This window comes from Enhydra lutris, unplaced genomic scaffold, assembly GCF_002288905.1.
Source record: "Enhydra lutris kenyoni isolate GAN:26980312 unplaced genomic scaffold, ASM228890v2 scaffoldscaffold27, whole genome shotgun sequence".
Classification (NCBI taxonomy): domain Eukaryota; kingdom Metazoa; phylum Chordata; class Mammalia; order Carnivora; family Mustelidae; genus Enhydra; species Enhydra lutris.
Window position 1 is genome coordinate 2,925,855 of NW_019154111.1, and position 15,677 is coordinate 2,941,531.

The window sequence follows — 15,677 nt, forward strand, 5'->3', positions numbered from 1 at the left end:
GAAGGGGTTAGAGTTTGTGAGGCTTAAGAAACAGGCACTAAATGCAATGTGTGAAAATTTGTTTTGATACTGATTTGAACAAAACCATAAAACAAAGAATCTAGGGATAATAGGTAAAAATATAAACGGGCTGTATATCAGAGGACATGAAAGACTTAATTTTGTTAGGTTCATCATAATGGCAAGATTTTTTTTAAGTCCTTACTTATTAAAGATAAAGTACTGAAGTATAAATGATATAAGCTAGAATTTCTGGCATCTATGTAAAATATTCCAGCAAAAAAAAAAGTAGAGAAATGAAATGAGATTAGTAAAATGCTGATATTTATTGAAGCTGGGTGATGACACATGAGGATTGATTATCCTCTTCTAATTTTTATATGATTAAAATTTCCATAATTAAAAAAAAACTTGACAGTAATCTTTTTTTTCCTTAGTCACCCCTAACATTCACTTTGTACCCTCACACAGGACGTAGCCCAGAGTGCCTCACACATCTGTAATAAAAATAACCGCTTTTTTGAATCTGTGCCAGGAGCTGTGAATGTATGTCCTAAGTGTCCCAGTAATGCTGCCGGATACCATATGCTCGAATAAAGTGGAGTTTAACAAACTCTGCCCAAAGTCGCACATCCAGCAAGTGACAAACAGAAAGCTCGGACCCAGACCGGCCTGGCTCAGAAGCCCAGATTTGAAGCATTACCTTCTAATACCTGCCTTATGCCCTATGGGGCCTATGGCAGAAGACAACCTCAGCTTACGGTTCTTCATTGTTCTCATGCTCCCTTAGACCCAGAAGCCATTGCAAGCGGTTAACACGAGGACCACCTGGTTTGGAATCGCTGCTCTAACACTTACTAGCTATGTGACCTTAGGGAAATCACTTAATCCTGCTGTCCCTCAGTTTCTTCATCTGTACAGGGCTATTAATCTCACACCGGTATGAGATTAATAACCATCTCAAAGCTGCTCGGAAGATAAAATGAGTTAATAAACATGAAGTGCTTAGAATTGTGTCTGGTATGTGACAAGCACTGATTAAGTGTTAATGATTATTATCGTTACTAAGTTCTCAATAAAACTGAATGACACTGAAAATACACAACCACCCCCCACCCCAGGCCAACTTACAACCACTTATTTTTACTTCTTCTAAGGAATTTTTGGCCACAGACCTTGAAAGGTGGGCTCCCACCCAACTTATGAAAGTCAATGTATAATAACCAAGATGAGTGTTTCTATATTCAGTGGGGGCGGGGGACACTCCAATATTAATAAAAATCTAGGGACACATGACCCAAGATCATCACTATAGTATCGTATTTGCTTTGCAAGTTTCACATGGAGGGATTCATAGTGGTTATGGGATTTTAAAATCTCCAAGGACCAAGAACTCTGGCCGGGAAGCTAGATGCCCCACAGAAATCCACAGGAGGGAGCTAGGGGTTACAGGCCAAGGTGGGGGGCAGACCCAGCACCAGAGCATGGAGCCAAAGGACTCAGCTGAATGCCAGGAGCCAGAACGGAGCAAGAGCAGGGCTACCGTTAACGGAGGCAAGAATCTTTGTTGAGATGCTGTGCCAAGGCTCACCCACCAAAATCACTAGGAGAGAAACCAGAGCCAGGATAAGCGAAGACAAGATCCCCAGTGAAAGGAACAATCTGAGCTTAAATTAGATGCAGAACGGCGCAGACCAAGCTAGCTGCAACTGCTTCGCCCTGCCTCTCTTGTGGTTACGTTCTGTCTTCAAACTGCACCCTCCAAGCTGTCTTGTCACACATGTAAGGTAAAATAAATAAGGCTGAGATGTTACTGGACCGTCTGGCAGATCTTCGCTTCCCTTCCTCACTCGCGGTCTCTTGAATCATTCGCTGCGCAGTTACCAGAAGTAATTCATTTTAACTCTCAAAGTACTGGACATATAGTACATCAAATTTACTCACAATTGCTAGCATTTATTGAGCCCTTAGGTCTATCAGGACTATGCTAAGAACTTTACCGTTACCCACCTGATCCTTCAATAACCAGTGCGGTGCAGTCGTCAGCCCTCTCTACAGGGCGGGGGAGCGCTAAGGCCCAGGCAGCGGCGGTTACGCCGCCAGGACCTATCAGTTCTGTCTGACTCCAGAGACAACTTTAGACTCCACTGCCTCCTGCCTCTTTTCTCCTGCGCTTTCTATTAGCAGATTCCTCGCCACTAAAAGGGTGAGAAACAAGGGAGGACAACCGCAGGTAACTGTTGGCATGGTGAACTGAAGAACCGGGAACGTAATCTCCCGCAGAGAGCCCAGAAAGCTTGAGAAGAGCAGTTGAAGAGGAACGAGCAATACTTAGATTCTCTTTACTTCAGCAAACAGGGTCATTTCCTCCTCTTCAATTGCCCTTACGGAGTCCTGAGAACAGTCCCTGCTGCTCCTGCCGATGCCTGCGACCAGCTGCAGGGAAAGGAGGCAGAGGGAAAAGCATCACAGGTTTTTTTTTTTCCCTTGAACGTGAAGGGAAGGGAGGGAAAAAAAAAAGGAAAGGAATTCCCAAGGGAGAAGAAAACTTACCTGGGTCAAAAGACAAATAATACCTGGGTCAAAAGACAAATTCAAGGCAGCAGCCAAAAATGGGGCGGATAAAAATAAATACGTGTAACCTCTTCCAATTCTGTGGCAGAAAAAAACTTTTCCTTAGACAAACCACGACCCTTATTAAAATCTTAAAATAAACGTGAAAATACAGGGAATTGTTATTATTCTCATGTGAATCCTACATCAGGAGATACTATTTTCCTTCCAAAGGGAAGAAAAAAGTCAAATGCACATAATAAAACAATTTGTTTTTGAAAATGTATAATGTAAGATATTATATTCACCCGTCTTAGAAATAAAAAACAAGTAACTTAAAATTCTCTAAGATATTAGCAATTATTATATGCTTATCATGTAGATACTGCTGAGCAACATAAAGGAATGAACTACGGATAAATCCAACACAGATGAATCTCAAAGCCACTGTGCAGAGAGGAAGAAGCCTTTCAAAAGAGAAGGCATGTGGGGCGCCTGGGTGGCTCGGTTGGTTAAGTGTCTGTCTTTGACTCAGGTCATGATCTCAGGGTTCTGAGACTGCACGCATGAAAATAACCAACCCAGACCCAGGTAAAGAGTAATTATTCAACACACTGTTGAATAGCTGTTGCTTTTCTTTCCTCTTCATCAAATAATGCCACCATTAGGACACATTTTTTGAGTTACCGGCCAGCTGAAGAAGAGTAGAAGTGTTTGGGAGGTGGGAAGAACACATGCAAAGGGAAAGAGAAGGATAACAGAGCAGGCCTTCTTTTAGAGACTTCTGGAACACAGGTCAAGCTGATAGGCAATGGAGGTGGGAGAGGAAGGGACCAGGAAAAGACTAGAGAGGAAGACCAGGGCCAAATCACAAAGGGCCTCTATGCCAGACTGAAGAATTGGGTCTTTGTCCTCTAGGCCCTGGAGAGTCATTTACAGGTCATCTGCAGAAGGAGGCTATGATCTGAGTTCTCTTTTGGAAAGAATATTTTGATGGCTGGTCACATGATATAACCCCAGGACCGCTATTTGCAGACAATGTCAAGAGAAGCAAGATAAGGACCTTTATGATACCCTTATGATACTATACTTGAAAATAGCAGTGTGGTTATGATCACCTCAGCCAGGTGTGGAAAGAGCATATCAGAACCTAGGAGAGTCCAATGTCAAAGGGATGAGCAGATTGAGAAATCACCTCCAGGTAGCTAAAAAACATAGAGTCAAGAAGAATCAATGTGACAGAAATGGATTGAAAAGTATCCACTGAACTTGACAACCAAGAAGCTATTAATGACCTTGACAACAGTAGGTTCAATCAAATGATGAAACAGAAATCAAATTTTACTAAGCTTATTCTTATGTGAAGGTAGAGACTGCAGAGGTGGCGTACGCTTTCAAGAATGGCAAAAATGGAAGAAGAGACACAGGGCAGTGAGTAAATGGAAATACAAAGTTGAGAGAGGACATGTTCAAGCCACAAGGAGTCTGACAAGTAGGAGGGAAAAGCAGGAAGGGTGAGATTAAAGATAAAGTGAGGGAGGGGCTAACCACTGAGAGAACAGGATTTAGATCAGCACTGGCGGGGCTGGCCTCCGGCAGGAGGATGGTGACCTTGCCCAATGAGACAGAAAGGAAGATTATACATGTGTGTGCAGGGCCTGGGGAAGAAAGAATGTCTGAGACCTGGAGGAAAGGTAGCTGGCTGGGGAAGAAGAGTTGGGGAGAGTGTTCCAGGAGGGTTCCATGTGTAAAGACCCTCCAAGGAACCCTGAAATAGAACTTCATGGAAAGAGACTTCTTCCAGAGTGTGACCTGATAATTCTACACACTAAAGTGTAGATGTGGCGAGACTGGGGACGTATACACTTGGGGCCAAGTCATGTAAAGTTGAGTCTAAAAGCAACAGCAGTCCTCACTTATTTTATTTTTTTATTTTTTTAAGCAGTCCTCACTCCTTAAAAGATGACTCTGGCAGGGTGGGGAAATTAGATAAGAAACAGACAAGAGTACCTGTGAGGAGAGAACAGTTAGGATACATTTAATACGAATCCAGGCCAGGGATGACATTTCGGTGGTGGTGACAGTACAGCAGCCAAAAAGAAAACTGAACACATTCGGAGATGTAGAAGAGGCAAAACTCACTTAGAACGCGTGGCCTGAATGTGGGAAAGGAGGAGCAAGGACAATCACGGGGTGACGTTCACGTTCTAGTTTGGGAAGCCAGAAAATGGTGAGTGGTACTGATCACTGAGAAGGGTGGGGGTGGCAAGAAAGTCCTGATTTCCAAGTCGCTGAGCTTAAGGCACTGGTGAAGCAGGCAAGTAGATAAGTAAGCGATGGAACACGGATGTAGGTCTGGAGCTCCGAAGAGGTCAAAATGGTCATGAACCTGGGATTTGCCTACTACAGCTGGAAACCGCAGGCACTGTGAGGAGAGATTACAGAGGGAGAGGACACAGTGCGAGAAGATGGCCAGTGGCAGAGTCCTCGAGAACCACTTCCCTCATGCATGAGTGGAAGGGAAGGGCACGCCAAGAGAGCAAGAGAGCGACAAACACCCACACATCAAGGAGGAAGAACAGGAGCCGGTGGAAAAGAAGTACTTCAAGGACAGTCAACTGTGTCTGGAGCTGGGCTATTAAAAAGAATGGGGAATAAAACTGGTGAGAATAATTCTAACAAAGACTGGATAGGAGAGAGAAGGAGTAGGAGGTTGGGAAACGGACAAAACCAATTCGAATGGCTTAACTGTAGAGAAGGAATGAGAGATCAAGAAGGCTGGGAGGATGTGTGAAACGTGCAGCTGAGAAGTGTGTGATGTGTTGGATCGAGAAATTAGGATCGGAAAAAAGTGAAGAAAGTAGAGAAGAGTGACAGATTAGCACGGAACTGGAGGAGGGCCCAAGGGACAGGAAGTCTTGGTGACACTGTAAAAGGGAACTAAGGTTAGGAAACGAATAATGGCAGACTGAAATGAGGGACTGGGACACCGAAGCTCCAGATTTCAGGAGCCGAACAGGGGCAAGTGACAATAAGGTCCTCAGCCCCCAAGGGCAGAGGAAGTGGCAAGTGTATGAAGTAGCAGTGAAAGTCCCAGGAGTGGATGAAGCCAGGGAAAGTGAAGGACAGGCTGCTACACAGGTCATCCGCAGGTACCCTCAGAGCACTCGGCAAGACAACAAGACAGAGGGAAAAGGAAGCTGGTAAACCAGGCACTGACGCCTAAAGTAGAGGAGATCCCAGGAAGCTGGGGGGGTTCACAGTCATATGACACAGCCAGACACGAGCCTCAGAGGAAAGGAGATGTTTATAAGAAGATGGAAGACTGATGGTTTGGAATAGCTACTGAGGAGCTAAAAGAATGCTAACCCCAGCTGACAACCCGCTTGACGGGGCAAGGCAGCTGGTATTCAAGAGAGCTGCAGGTTAAGATTCTTCTCAGGGAAGAAACTAGAATATAATAAAAGAAGAATGCGAAGACTATCATGTGGAAATGCTGGGAACATACAGATAAAGGAGAAAAGATTTAAAAAAAAAAAAAAAAAGTATCTGAACATAGCCAAAGGCCACATATGGAAAACCTATACTCAACGGTGAAAAACAAAGCTTCTAAAAGATCAGAACAAGGCAAAGATCTCGCCACTCCTGGTCAACCTGGTTTTGAAAGTCCTAGCCAGAGCAATTAGGCAAGACAAAGAAATCAAAGCATCTAAACTGGAAAAGAATAGAAATGATCTGTTTGCCGATGACCCTCTAAAGATTCCATACAACAAACCACTGGAACAAATTTAGCAAAGTTGCAGGATACAAAAATCAGCACATAAAAATCCATTATTTTTACACCCTCACAATGAACAATCCAAAAAAGGAAATTAGGAAAATAATCCCATTTACAATAGCACCAAAATATAAAATATTTTGGAATAAACTTAACCCAAGAATGTGAAGGACTTGTACACTAAAAACTATAAATCACTGCTGAAAAAATGTAGAGACACCAATAAATGCATATTTGTGGACTGGAAGACTTAATATCACAAAAATGTCCATACTACCCCAAATGAGCCACGGATTTAACACAATCCCTATCGAAATCTGTGGCATGTTTTGCAGAAATAGAAAAAAAAAAAATCCTAAATTCATATGGAACACAAGGGACCCCAATTAGCCAAAATAATCTTGAAAAGGAAACAAGGTGGAGGCCTCATACTTCCTAATATCCAAAACATATTACAAAGCTTAAAAGCTGGTGGTGTTGGCACAAACATACAGACCAAAAGAACAGAGAACAAGTGAGTAAATAAACAAATACATTTATGATCAACTGATGCTAGACAAGGACACCAAAACAACGTAATGGGGAAAGGGCCAAAATGGATTAAAGACCTAAATATAAGACCTAAAACTATAAAACCCCCAGAAGAAAACACAGGGGGAAAGCTTCGTAACATTGGATTTGGCAGTGATTTCTTAGGACACCAAAAATAAAGGCAACAAAAATAGAAATAAACAAATGGGATTACATCAAACTTAAAAGCGTCTGGGCATCAAAGGACCCCATCAACAGAGTGAAAAGGCAACCTATGGAACAGGAGAAAAATCTCTGCAAATCATGTATCTCATAATGGGCTAAAGAAGCCCTACAATTTAACAACAACAACAACAAAAAAAAACAGAGAACGTGATTTTTAAAGACAGGCAAAGGATCTGAACAGACATTTCTCCAAAGATAAACAAATGGTGTCTAAACCTTTGAAAAGATGCACAATATTACTAATCATTAGGGAAATGCAAATCAAAATCAGAAGATGCTGTACTGTGCCCATTAGGATGGCCACTATCAAAACAAAAACAAAGTAACAAGTGTTGGGAAGGATGTGGAGAAACTGGAAGCCTCCTGCTGTCGGTGGGACTGTAAAATGGTGCAGCCACTATGGAAAAGTGTAGGGCTTTCTCAAAAAATTAGAGCCACCCTGTAACCCAGCAATCCCACTTCAGACTATATACCCTAAAGAACTGACAACAAGATCTGGGAGACATAACTATACACCCAAATTCACTGTAGCAGCATTACTCACAATAGCCAAGAGATGGAAGCAACCCAAACGTTCATTAACAATGAATGGATAGAGAAAATGTGGTTATATCCATGCATAGAACAAAATAGGATCCAGTCTTAAAAAAGAAGGAAATCCTGCCATGTGCTGCAATGTTAATGAACCGTAAGAACATCATGCTAAGTAAAAGAAGCCTGTCACCGAACACAAACACTGTATGATACCACTTATCCGAGGTACCTGAGATAGTAAAACTGAAAGTAACAGAAAGTGGAATGGTGCTTGCCAGGGGCTGGGGGTGGGGAGAGGAAATGGGGAGTTGTGTTTAATAGGTAGAGAGTTTCAGTTTTGTAAGATGAAAACATTCTAGAGCTCTGTTGCACAATAATGGGCATCTACTTAACACTACTGACTGCACACTTAAAACCGGCTACGGTGACAAATCATGTGCTTTCTACTACAATTTTAAAACAAAAAGACCACATAGTACTACAGAATACAGGAGAAAAGTTTGAGAAAAGGAAAAGCAACAGAACAACAGGGCTTGCATCCTGAACACACCCTTGATTGTCAAAGGTGGAAACAGAGCAAAATGAGGCCTCCAGACTCCAACGGCATTTTGGTTCAAGTGGTTTCAGAGCTAACTAATTACTAGGGTACCTGCAAGACATCCTGGACAGGGTACATGGATACTGCCTCAAATCTTCACCCAGTAGCGGAAACGGCAGTGACCCGCAGGGATCATTTCCTGCTCGCATGAGCTATGGCACGGACTGGGGGCTTCTGCAAAGGGAATCCTATTTCCCATGAGGCAGGAGGTATAAGGACTCAAGGATGGTTAGAAAAGGGAGAAAAGGCACACATTATGTTTCATTTTCCATTTGTCGAAACATTTCCTCCACCTATTTTTTTAAAATGTATTACAAATTTTAAGCTTCTCAAGTCTGTCCTTTACATGCTAGCTAATGGAATTCAAGCACTGAGCCTTGAGAATACTTGGGGGGGGGGGGATCTATTCCCTTTAATCTACAGCTGCCAAAAAACTCGACACCATGGTGCATCCTAAGATTATCTCTGACCCATGCAAAGGTGAACTGAGACAGTTTACAGAAGTATCTCCCTTCCACTGTGGAGACTTCTTTACAAAAGCTGTTTTCTGTTTAACAAAGCAGTCATTTAAGACACCTAGATGGATTACAGAGTGTTGTTAAATACTTGAGATGTCACCTTTAATCCCCAAAAGACAAAAATTTAATTGGCTCTCATAATTATTTATATAATTTTACATAAAAACTTTCTTTAAATCTTATTACCATGTTAAACCAGAAGGGAGATCTGGCACTTTCTTCCCCCTTCATACTTAGAGGCTAATAAAACCCATGGCTGTTGAATTCCTTATTCAAACAAAAGGTGTGAAAGTCTTTGTCTCATTTCTATTAAGCCAGGCTAATGGGCTAAATGTTGGAAAAGCCACAGGGGCTGGAGCAAGCGGATTCACTCAGGGTCTAACAGCACCAGTGGTAACAGATCAAGAGACAGTAGTAAGAAACTGAAAGAATAAAATCAAAAGGAGACACAGGAGGTCAATCCCTGTCTACTAAGAGTCTGGGAGGGGACTTCCCTCTCAATTTCCTCAGCTTCCGATCTCACTACTATATATCTACTGTCACCCAGTGTTAAAGACACCGCACCGCTGTAGTTAGAGTTTTCCAGAACTATTTACAAGAAGCCCTTGTCTTTATGGCTTTGACACTTAATTTTCTTTTACACCACCATGTGCTACAGAGACAAGATTTTGACCGTAGGTCCTTTTGTTGGTGGGTGGTTTTGTTGTTGGAGGTGAAGGTGGGGTGGGCTGTTACTTACCAGTGTTTTCCATATAGCCAATGGCCTCCCCATGTCAGCAGGCAGATCCCAGCTGTTGTTTTCTTCCAATGATTTCTAAGTGTTTTAAAGAACACGGTCATCTTCTCCTAAGGATTTGCTATATTAACAGAGGCAGAAAAAGAAAAAGTAAGTACCCCAGCTCACTGTGTAGAGGCCCCCTAACTGCCTTCCATGCACCTTTCTTCCCTCCTACTTCTTCCCTACTCCTTCTTAGCCCTTCTCTGGTCTCTTCCCATCTGCTCCCTTCCAGTCTTCCATCAACTTCATCTTGTCATTGCCCATCTGTCTTTCTTCTTTCTTTCCTCACTTGTTTCCACCTAAACTCACTGCTTCCCTCTCTGCTCACCTGAACCTCACGTATTCAAAGCAAGCAGAGAAGTACAGAGAAGCGAATTCCAGGCTTCCCACTTTTTCTTTCTCCCTACAGTCACTATACCACTGTTAAAGAGTATTTGTCTATTACATATAAAGGACTCAACAAAAAGTACTATGAAGGGCTTATTCAAAATAAAGGAAAACACTAGCCCCTCAAAAGGAAAATAAGCAGAGAACATGCACAGAAAATTCACAGGGCAAATGCAAATGGCTGTGTGAAAATGTTCAACTTCTAGTTAATTGAAAACATGCAAATTACAAAGAATTAGTACCATTCACCTCTAAAACTAATAAATGTTTACATGGTCATATTTACTGATGACAAAATAAAAGGAGACAGACACACTCACGTACTCCTGTAAGCAAAGTAAATTCACACAACTTTACTAAAAAACCAAGTGACAATATAGATCCTTACTCTGTTTTGCTTTTTCACAGCACTTATCATTTGATGATCCTTATTTGCTAATTTGTTTATGACCTCATCGCACTGAAATGTCAACTCTGTAAGAGGAAGGACTTTGTTCTGGTCACTGCTATATCCCCAGTGCTTAAAATAAGATACAGCACATAATAGTCATTCAACAGCTTACTGGTGAATGTCATAGGGTTCAGGACATACTACCCCAAAATGTGGCAACTTAGCATATTGAATATTTTAAGCTAAGGGAGTCTGAGAAAATGACAGAAGCAGGAAGGTCATTCTGACCTCCTCACCTGACCCTTCTTCCCTGAAACCGGTCATAAAACCCTCATCTATGAAATACACTCCCTAAACCCAGAAGAAAGGAACACCATCTCTGAAGACAAAGGATGCCAAGAAGAATCCTAACAAACAGGCCTTCCTAAGTCTCCCGTTTACTTTGATTTCCTCATACTCAACCTAACATATTCCTTCACAACTGTCCACCCTTCAACAAACCTAACTTTCAATCCACCAACCATCAGCCTGCTCCTTGGCTATAAACCTCACTTGCCCACTTGTAGGAGGTGAGAGGAGAAACCAAGCCAGGGCTGTACTTGGGCGACTAATTGAATAAAGTTTTCAATCATTAGATTTGTAGTACACGTTTGTGTAGAAAGGTGGCGTGTGCTCTTGAGAGAGTGAGTTTGAGATGCCCGGAGGATATCCAAGTTGATATTCAAATGATCAGTGGAGGTCTGGATCTAGAAGTCTGAAGCTGGGAGAAACGAGGTAGAAGATACAGATTTGGGACTCGTCAGTGTGAAGGTGGTCAAGTTTGAGTGCAGATAAAAATCACTCAAGGCAAGGGTAGAAAGAGGAGAAAACACCAATACTATTAGAGAACAATCTGAGAGTTGATAAACGTCTGTTTTCATCCATGATTATCCACCCGTGATCCAGTGGAACTCCCTTTTGGTCACAAAATAGTGACCAAAAACATGGAAACATTCAGGCAATGTAGTGTAGTGAAACGAGCAGTGGTGCAAGGATCCTGAGGCCTGGATTCCAGAGTCACTTTATGACAGTGAGAGCCTGGGTAAGTCACTTAGCCTCTACCCGTCTTTCCCTGTTAGTCAAATGAGAACACAGCACCTGCTCTGATTAACTCAGCGGACTGTAAAAATCACCTCTGATGGGGCTGTGAATGCACATGACTCATTAGTAAAAAATGAGAATACTACACCTATCTGATTAAGTCATTTGGCTAAAAAGATCACGTATCAAAGAACGGTGAATGCACGTTGTAAATTTTTCTGGATTTAAGTTGTCACGGCAATTGTGCAATATATGAGCCAAGAATGCATATTCCTTCTAAAGCACCCAAGAGAATTCGTATTCCTCGATCTGAGTTAAAGTCTAAATTTTATATGTTCAAATTAACATCTCTCCTCTGTAAAGCAGGTTGGCCAGCTGGTTGGTTTTTCCCGTTGTTTGTTTGTTTGTAACAACGCCCAAATTCTAATTGCACTGGGGCCTCCTCACCAGGACGGTGGGGATTTTCTTACTAGACGGCGAACCCCTCCCGGGTAGGCGCGGTCTAGGCATCTCTAGCAAACACAACCTAGAAAAGCACCGGGAATGAATGAAGCCGTCAATCGATCAGAAACGATTCTCCCCGCTTTGCAAATGAGTAAGCCGAAGCCCAAAGGGGAAGAAGAGTGAGTAAGGGTCACACAGGGCAGCGACAGCTCTGGTACCAGAACCCAGACCAGCTGACCCGCGGAGTGACAGCCCGGACCCCACCATCCCTCGGGGCCCCGGCTCCCACCCTCTCCCCGCCGGCTCCCGCGGCCCGCACGCCGGGCCCCCGCCGCCGCCGCGCCCCGGGCAGGCTCCCGCAGCTCTGTCCCGCACCCTGGAACCCTCCGCCCTGCCCGGTGCTCGCTACCCGCTCTCCGCCCCCCGCCGCCGCCCCCAGCCACTCACCCGGGCCGCTCCCGCTCAACGCCCTGCCTTCCTGTGCGCTCCCTCAAGCTTCCGCCGCGCTTTTACGGGAAACCGCGCCGCGGCGCTGGGGTTCCGCTGCGCTTCCCGACGCGCGGGAACGGCGCTGCGTGCGGGGGCCGCCGTCCGGGGGCCGCCTGCATTTTTCCTCCGCGCCTTGATTCATCCGTGCATCCCTTCACCCGTCCGGGTGTCGCTCCGCAGTGTTTTATCGGGAGACACCACGGCAAACACTGCTTTAGGACCGGCTCTAACGCGGACCGTGAATGAACGGGGCAAATTTAGATCCTAAGTGCGAGACAAACACACGACGAACGGCGTGATCTGAAGGGAGTGGGTGGGAGAGAACTACTCTAAATCGGGCGGCCTGAGTTAGCCTTTCTGAGGGGGGGGGGCAACTGATGGGAAGGAGAGGGAGCAGGGCCAGCAAAGACCGGGGGAAAGGAGCGCCTGGGGGAGGGAACAGCCGGTGCAAAAGCTCTAAAGCCTGAGGCAGTTTGGCAGGTGGGAGCCAGGGTGGGCGAGGCCAAGGAGTCAGCCGGGCGAGGACGCTGGGGAGGTGGGCCGGGGGCCGCCGTCGCAAGGAGTTCGCCCGTTATACAGAAGGAGAGGGAAAGGAGTGAGGGGATTAAGCCAGGGGAATGATGTGATCTGGTTTACTTTACATTTCTCCGTGGCCACGTGTAGTGAGTAAATCCCGGAGGCAAGAGAGCTACAGAGAGGCCAGGGCTCACGCTGACCACCAGGCAGCAGCTCTAATTCCTCCTCCTCCCACCAGCGCCTGGCTCCTCCCCCACCCCTACATTAGTGTTGGGACTAAACCGGTCAATCCACGTTTCTTTCTTACTTTCTTCTTTCCGTCAACCAGCTTTGCCGAGTGTGGAGTACGGCCCTGGGGATGCGCTCATGGACCACACCCCGCATGGTTCCTGCCTCCGTAGAGCTTGAATTCTAAGTTCCCCGTTTGCTACATATAGACATGAGTCCTTTCTGTCTTCCACTCCATGTACGTGTTAGGAACCATGAGAACATCCAGCGAGGTTTTGGCGAAATAAATCATACTCTGCCAGCTTCTCATCCTCACTGGGCCACACTAGATCATGGGAATTTGCTATGCCCTCTCTTCCGAGGCTCTGTCAGTAAATTAGGGAAGTGAGAAGATCATCATGAAACCCATCTTGTAGCTATAAAATGTGATGTTGAAGGTATGGGAGATAGTTATTTTCGCTTCTCTTTTCACAACCTCTTAGAACATTTGCTTTAAAATGAGTTGCTGAACTGCTTCCCTGTAAGGCTAGAAAAATCTGGGACTAAGGCGGGATGGTCCAATGGGCAGACTGAGCTTTAGGGCTTCAACAAAACAGTGGTTTCCAAAAATGAGAAAAGTTCCGCTTGGAGGTACATACCATGATTTTCGAATCAGAAAATCTAGAACGAAGTTTTTTTGTTAAAACTTGGGAGAGGAAAACTAGATTTTGAGCTGGAACCATATACTGTTGGAAAGATCAGGCATCATGAGGCAGATGCCCAGAAAGCCTGTGAAGAAGGGTGGCCCGTGTCTGCCACCAGGGAGAAAACTACACCCCTGGAGAGAAGCAGCCCCTCCAAGGAGGCCAAACACAGATATGCATAGCATCAAAGGCCTCACTCAGGAACATCCCTAATTGAAAAGTGTTCCCAGGGCCACACGGGAATATTTGTTAGTTTACATTCTTTCTTTAATATGAAGCCTTCAATTCACTGTGGCCAGTACAGGGGTGAATGGGGATGGTGACGTCAGCCTGTTGTGTTCCCAGCAGAGAAATCTGGAAATAACTCCCAGGTTTCTTCATGGATAATGAAACTAGAAAAGATGAGACATCTCCATAGAGTAAAAACCTCAGAATTACCCATGCAAAAGAAGAGGGGAGCAGTGGTGAGGGACATGGTAGGTCTCTAAAAAAGAACTTATGTTCTCTCCTATATTGCATGTTTGTATAGATAGAAACAGGGGGAGCCTATGACTCAGATATGTCACCAGCAAATGGGAAATATCTGCATCAAAATAGGACTAAGTCATAAATTAGTCATAAATTCATCTTCCAGGAGTTAACTGTACCCATTACAGGACATGTATTTACTGACATTTTAATGCATTGTTGTAGTATCCTATTTAATTTTGAAGTTATATAACTCATGCTACTAATATTTTCCCTGTAGTAAGGCTACTATTGGCCCCTCAGTGAAGCTAACAATTGTCCCTCAAATCATTTACGGAGGGACATTGTCCCCTCACTCCCATCCTATAAGGGATTATAGTGAAAGCCACATCTTAAGCATGTGGTTTGTAAATGTATAAGGACAGGACACAAATGATGCTGAAACATGGAAATTTCTCAAATGCTCTTCTCAGGCATCATTACCAGCACTGAGTGTTGGACATGGAGATGTAACACCTGTTGTCCCAGCTGCTGGGGGTGGTTTGGACAGACAGCCTTCAGCTGTCGGCCCCTCCAGGGACAGCTTCCAATGTGGTGAACCATCTTCACCAATGTCACTCCCTTCTGGAGGTGGCCCACATCCAGTGACTGATCTAGGAGCAAATTCAAAAGCTTGGCCACTTGGCCCAAAGCCAAACATCTCTGAGAGCCCCACAGCTCCTCACGGGGTCAGCTGAGGCTGTCTCAGACACAACCCAGCTCAGCTTCTCCCTCTGCCCAAGTTTGTGTCCTTCAACAAAAGAGTTGATGCTGAACACTGAACACTGTAGTAGAGAGAATAATGACACCCCCCCCCCAAAGATGTCCTTAACCCCTGGAATCTACTAATACTTTGCAGGGGTAATTAAATTAAGGTTCTTGAGATGGGAAGATTATCCTGGATTATTCAGGTGGGTCCAATGTAATCACAAAGGTCCTTTTAAGAAGGAGACCTGAAATCAGAGTGGCGGGCAGTAAATGTGAAAATGACAAATAATTGATAGGTTTTTGGATAATATTTCAGAAATCTGGGTGAAGGGTATACTGCCAAGGAGTGGGATTACATCAGTTTAAGATATGCACAATTCCTCCTCCAGCGCCAGTGATTGGATTAAAAATTGAGCATGTAGCTCCGTTTAGACCAAAGGGTCTTAAGGACAAGTCTGCTGAGAGATCTCAGGAAAGGTTTCATTCTCCTTAAAAGGGGGGATTCAAGGAAGAGATGCTGATGAGCCTTATAAACATTATGGTCATTACGCTCAGTGAAATAAGGCAGTCACAAAAGACCACATACTATATGATTCTAAATCCACGAAACATCCAGAATTAGCAGATACGTAGAGCTGGAGAGTGGAGTAGAGGCTACCCAGGGCTGGGCTTGGGGGTGGTTGGGGAGAAATGGAAAATGATTGCTAATGGATATGAGATTTCTTTTTG

At 44.3% G+C, this 15,677-nt stretch overlaps 1 protein-coding gene across 2 annotated transcripts in view; it reads right to left on the bottom strand.

Annotated features, from left to right (window-relative positions):
• The window catches only part of LOC111151869 (acylglycerol kinase), a 71,788-nt gene extending 59,464 nt beyond the window's left edge, over nt 1–12,324 (bottom strand). The window contains exons 1-2 of one of the 2 annotated variants that reach the window (XM_022510100.1): nt 12,265–12,324; nt 9,477–9,594 (exon numbers count right to left, since the gene is read on the bottom strand). In XM_022510100.1, the coding sequence (XP_022365808.1) occupies nt 9,477–9,577 (101 nt within the window). In that variant the 5' untranslated portion in view covers nt 9,578–9,594; nt 12,265–12,324. Of the gene's footprint in view, nt 1–9,476; nt 9,595–10,290; nt 12,023–12,264 lie in introns of those variants that run through there. The other variant, XM_022510101.1, reaches the window with a different exon arrangement.
• Between the last annotated feature and the right edge of the window lie 3,353 nt (nt 12,325–15,677).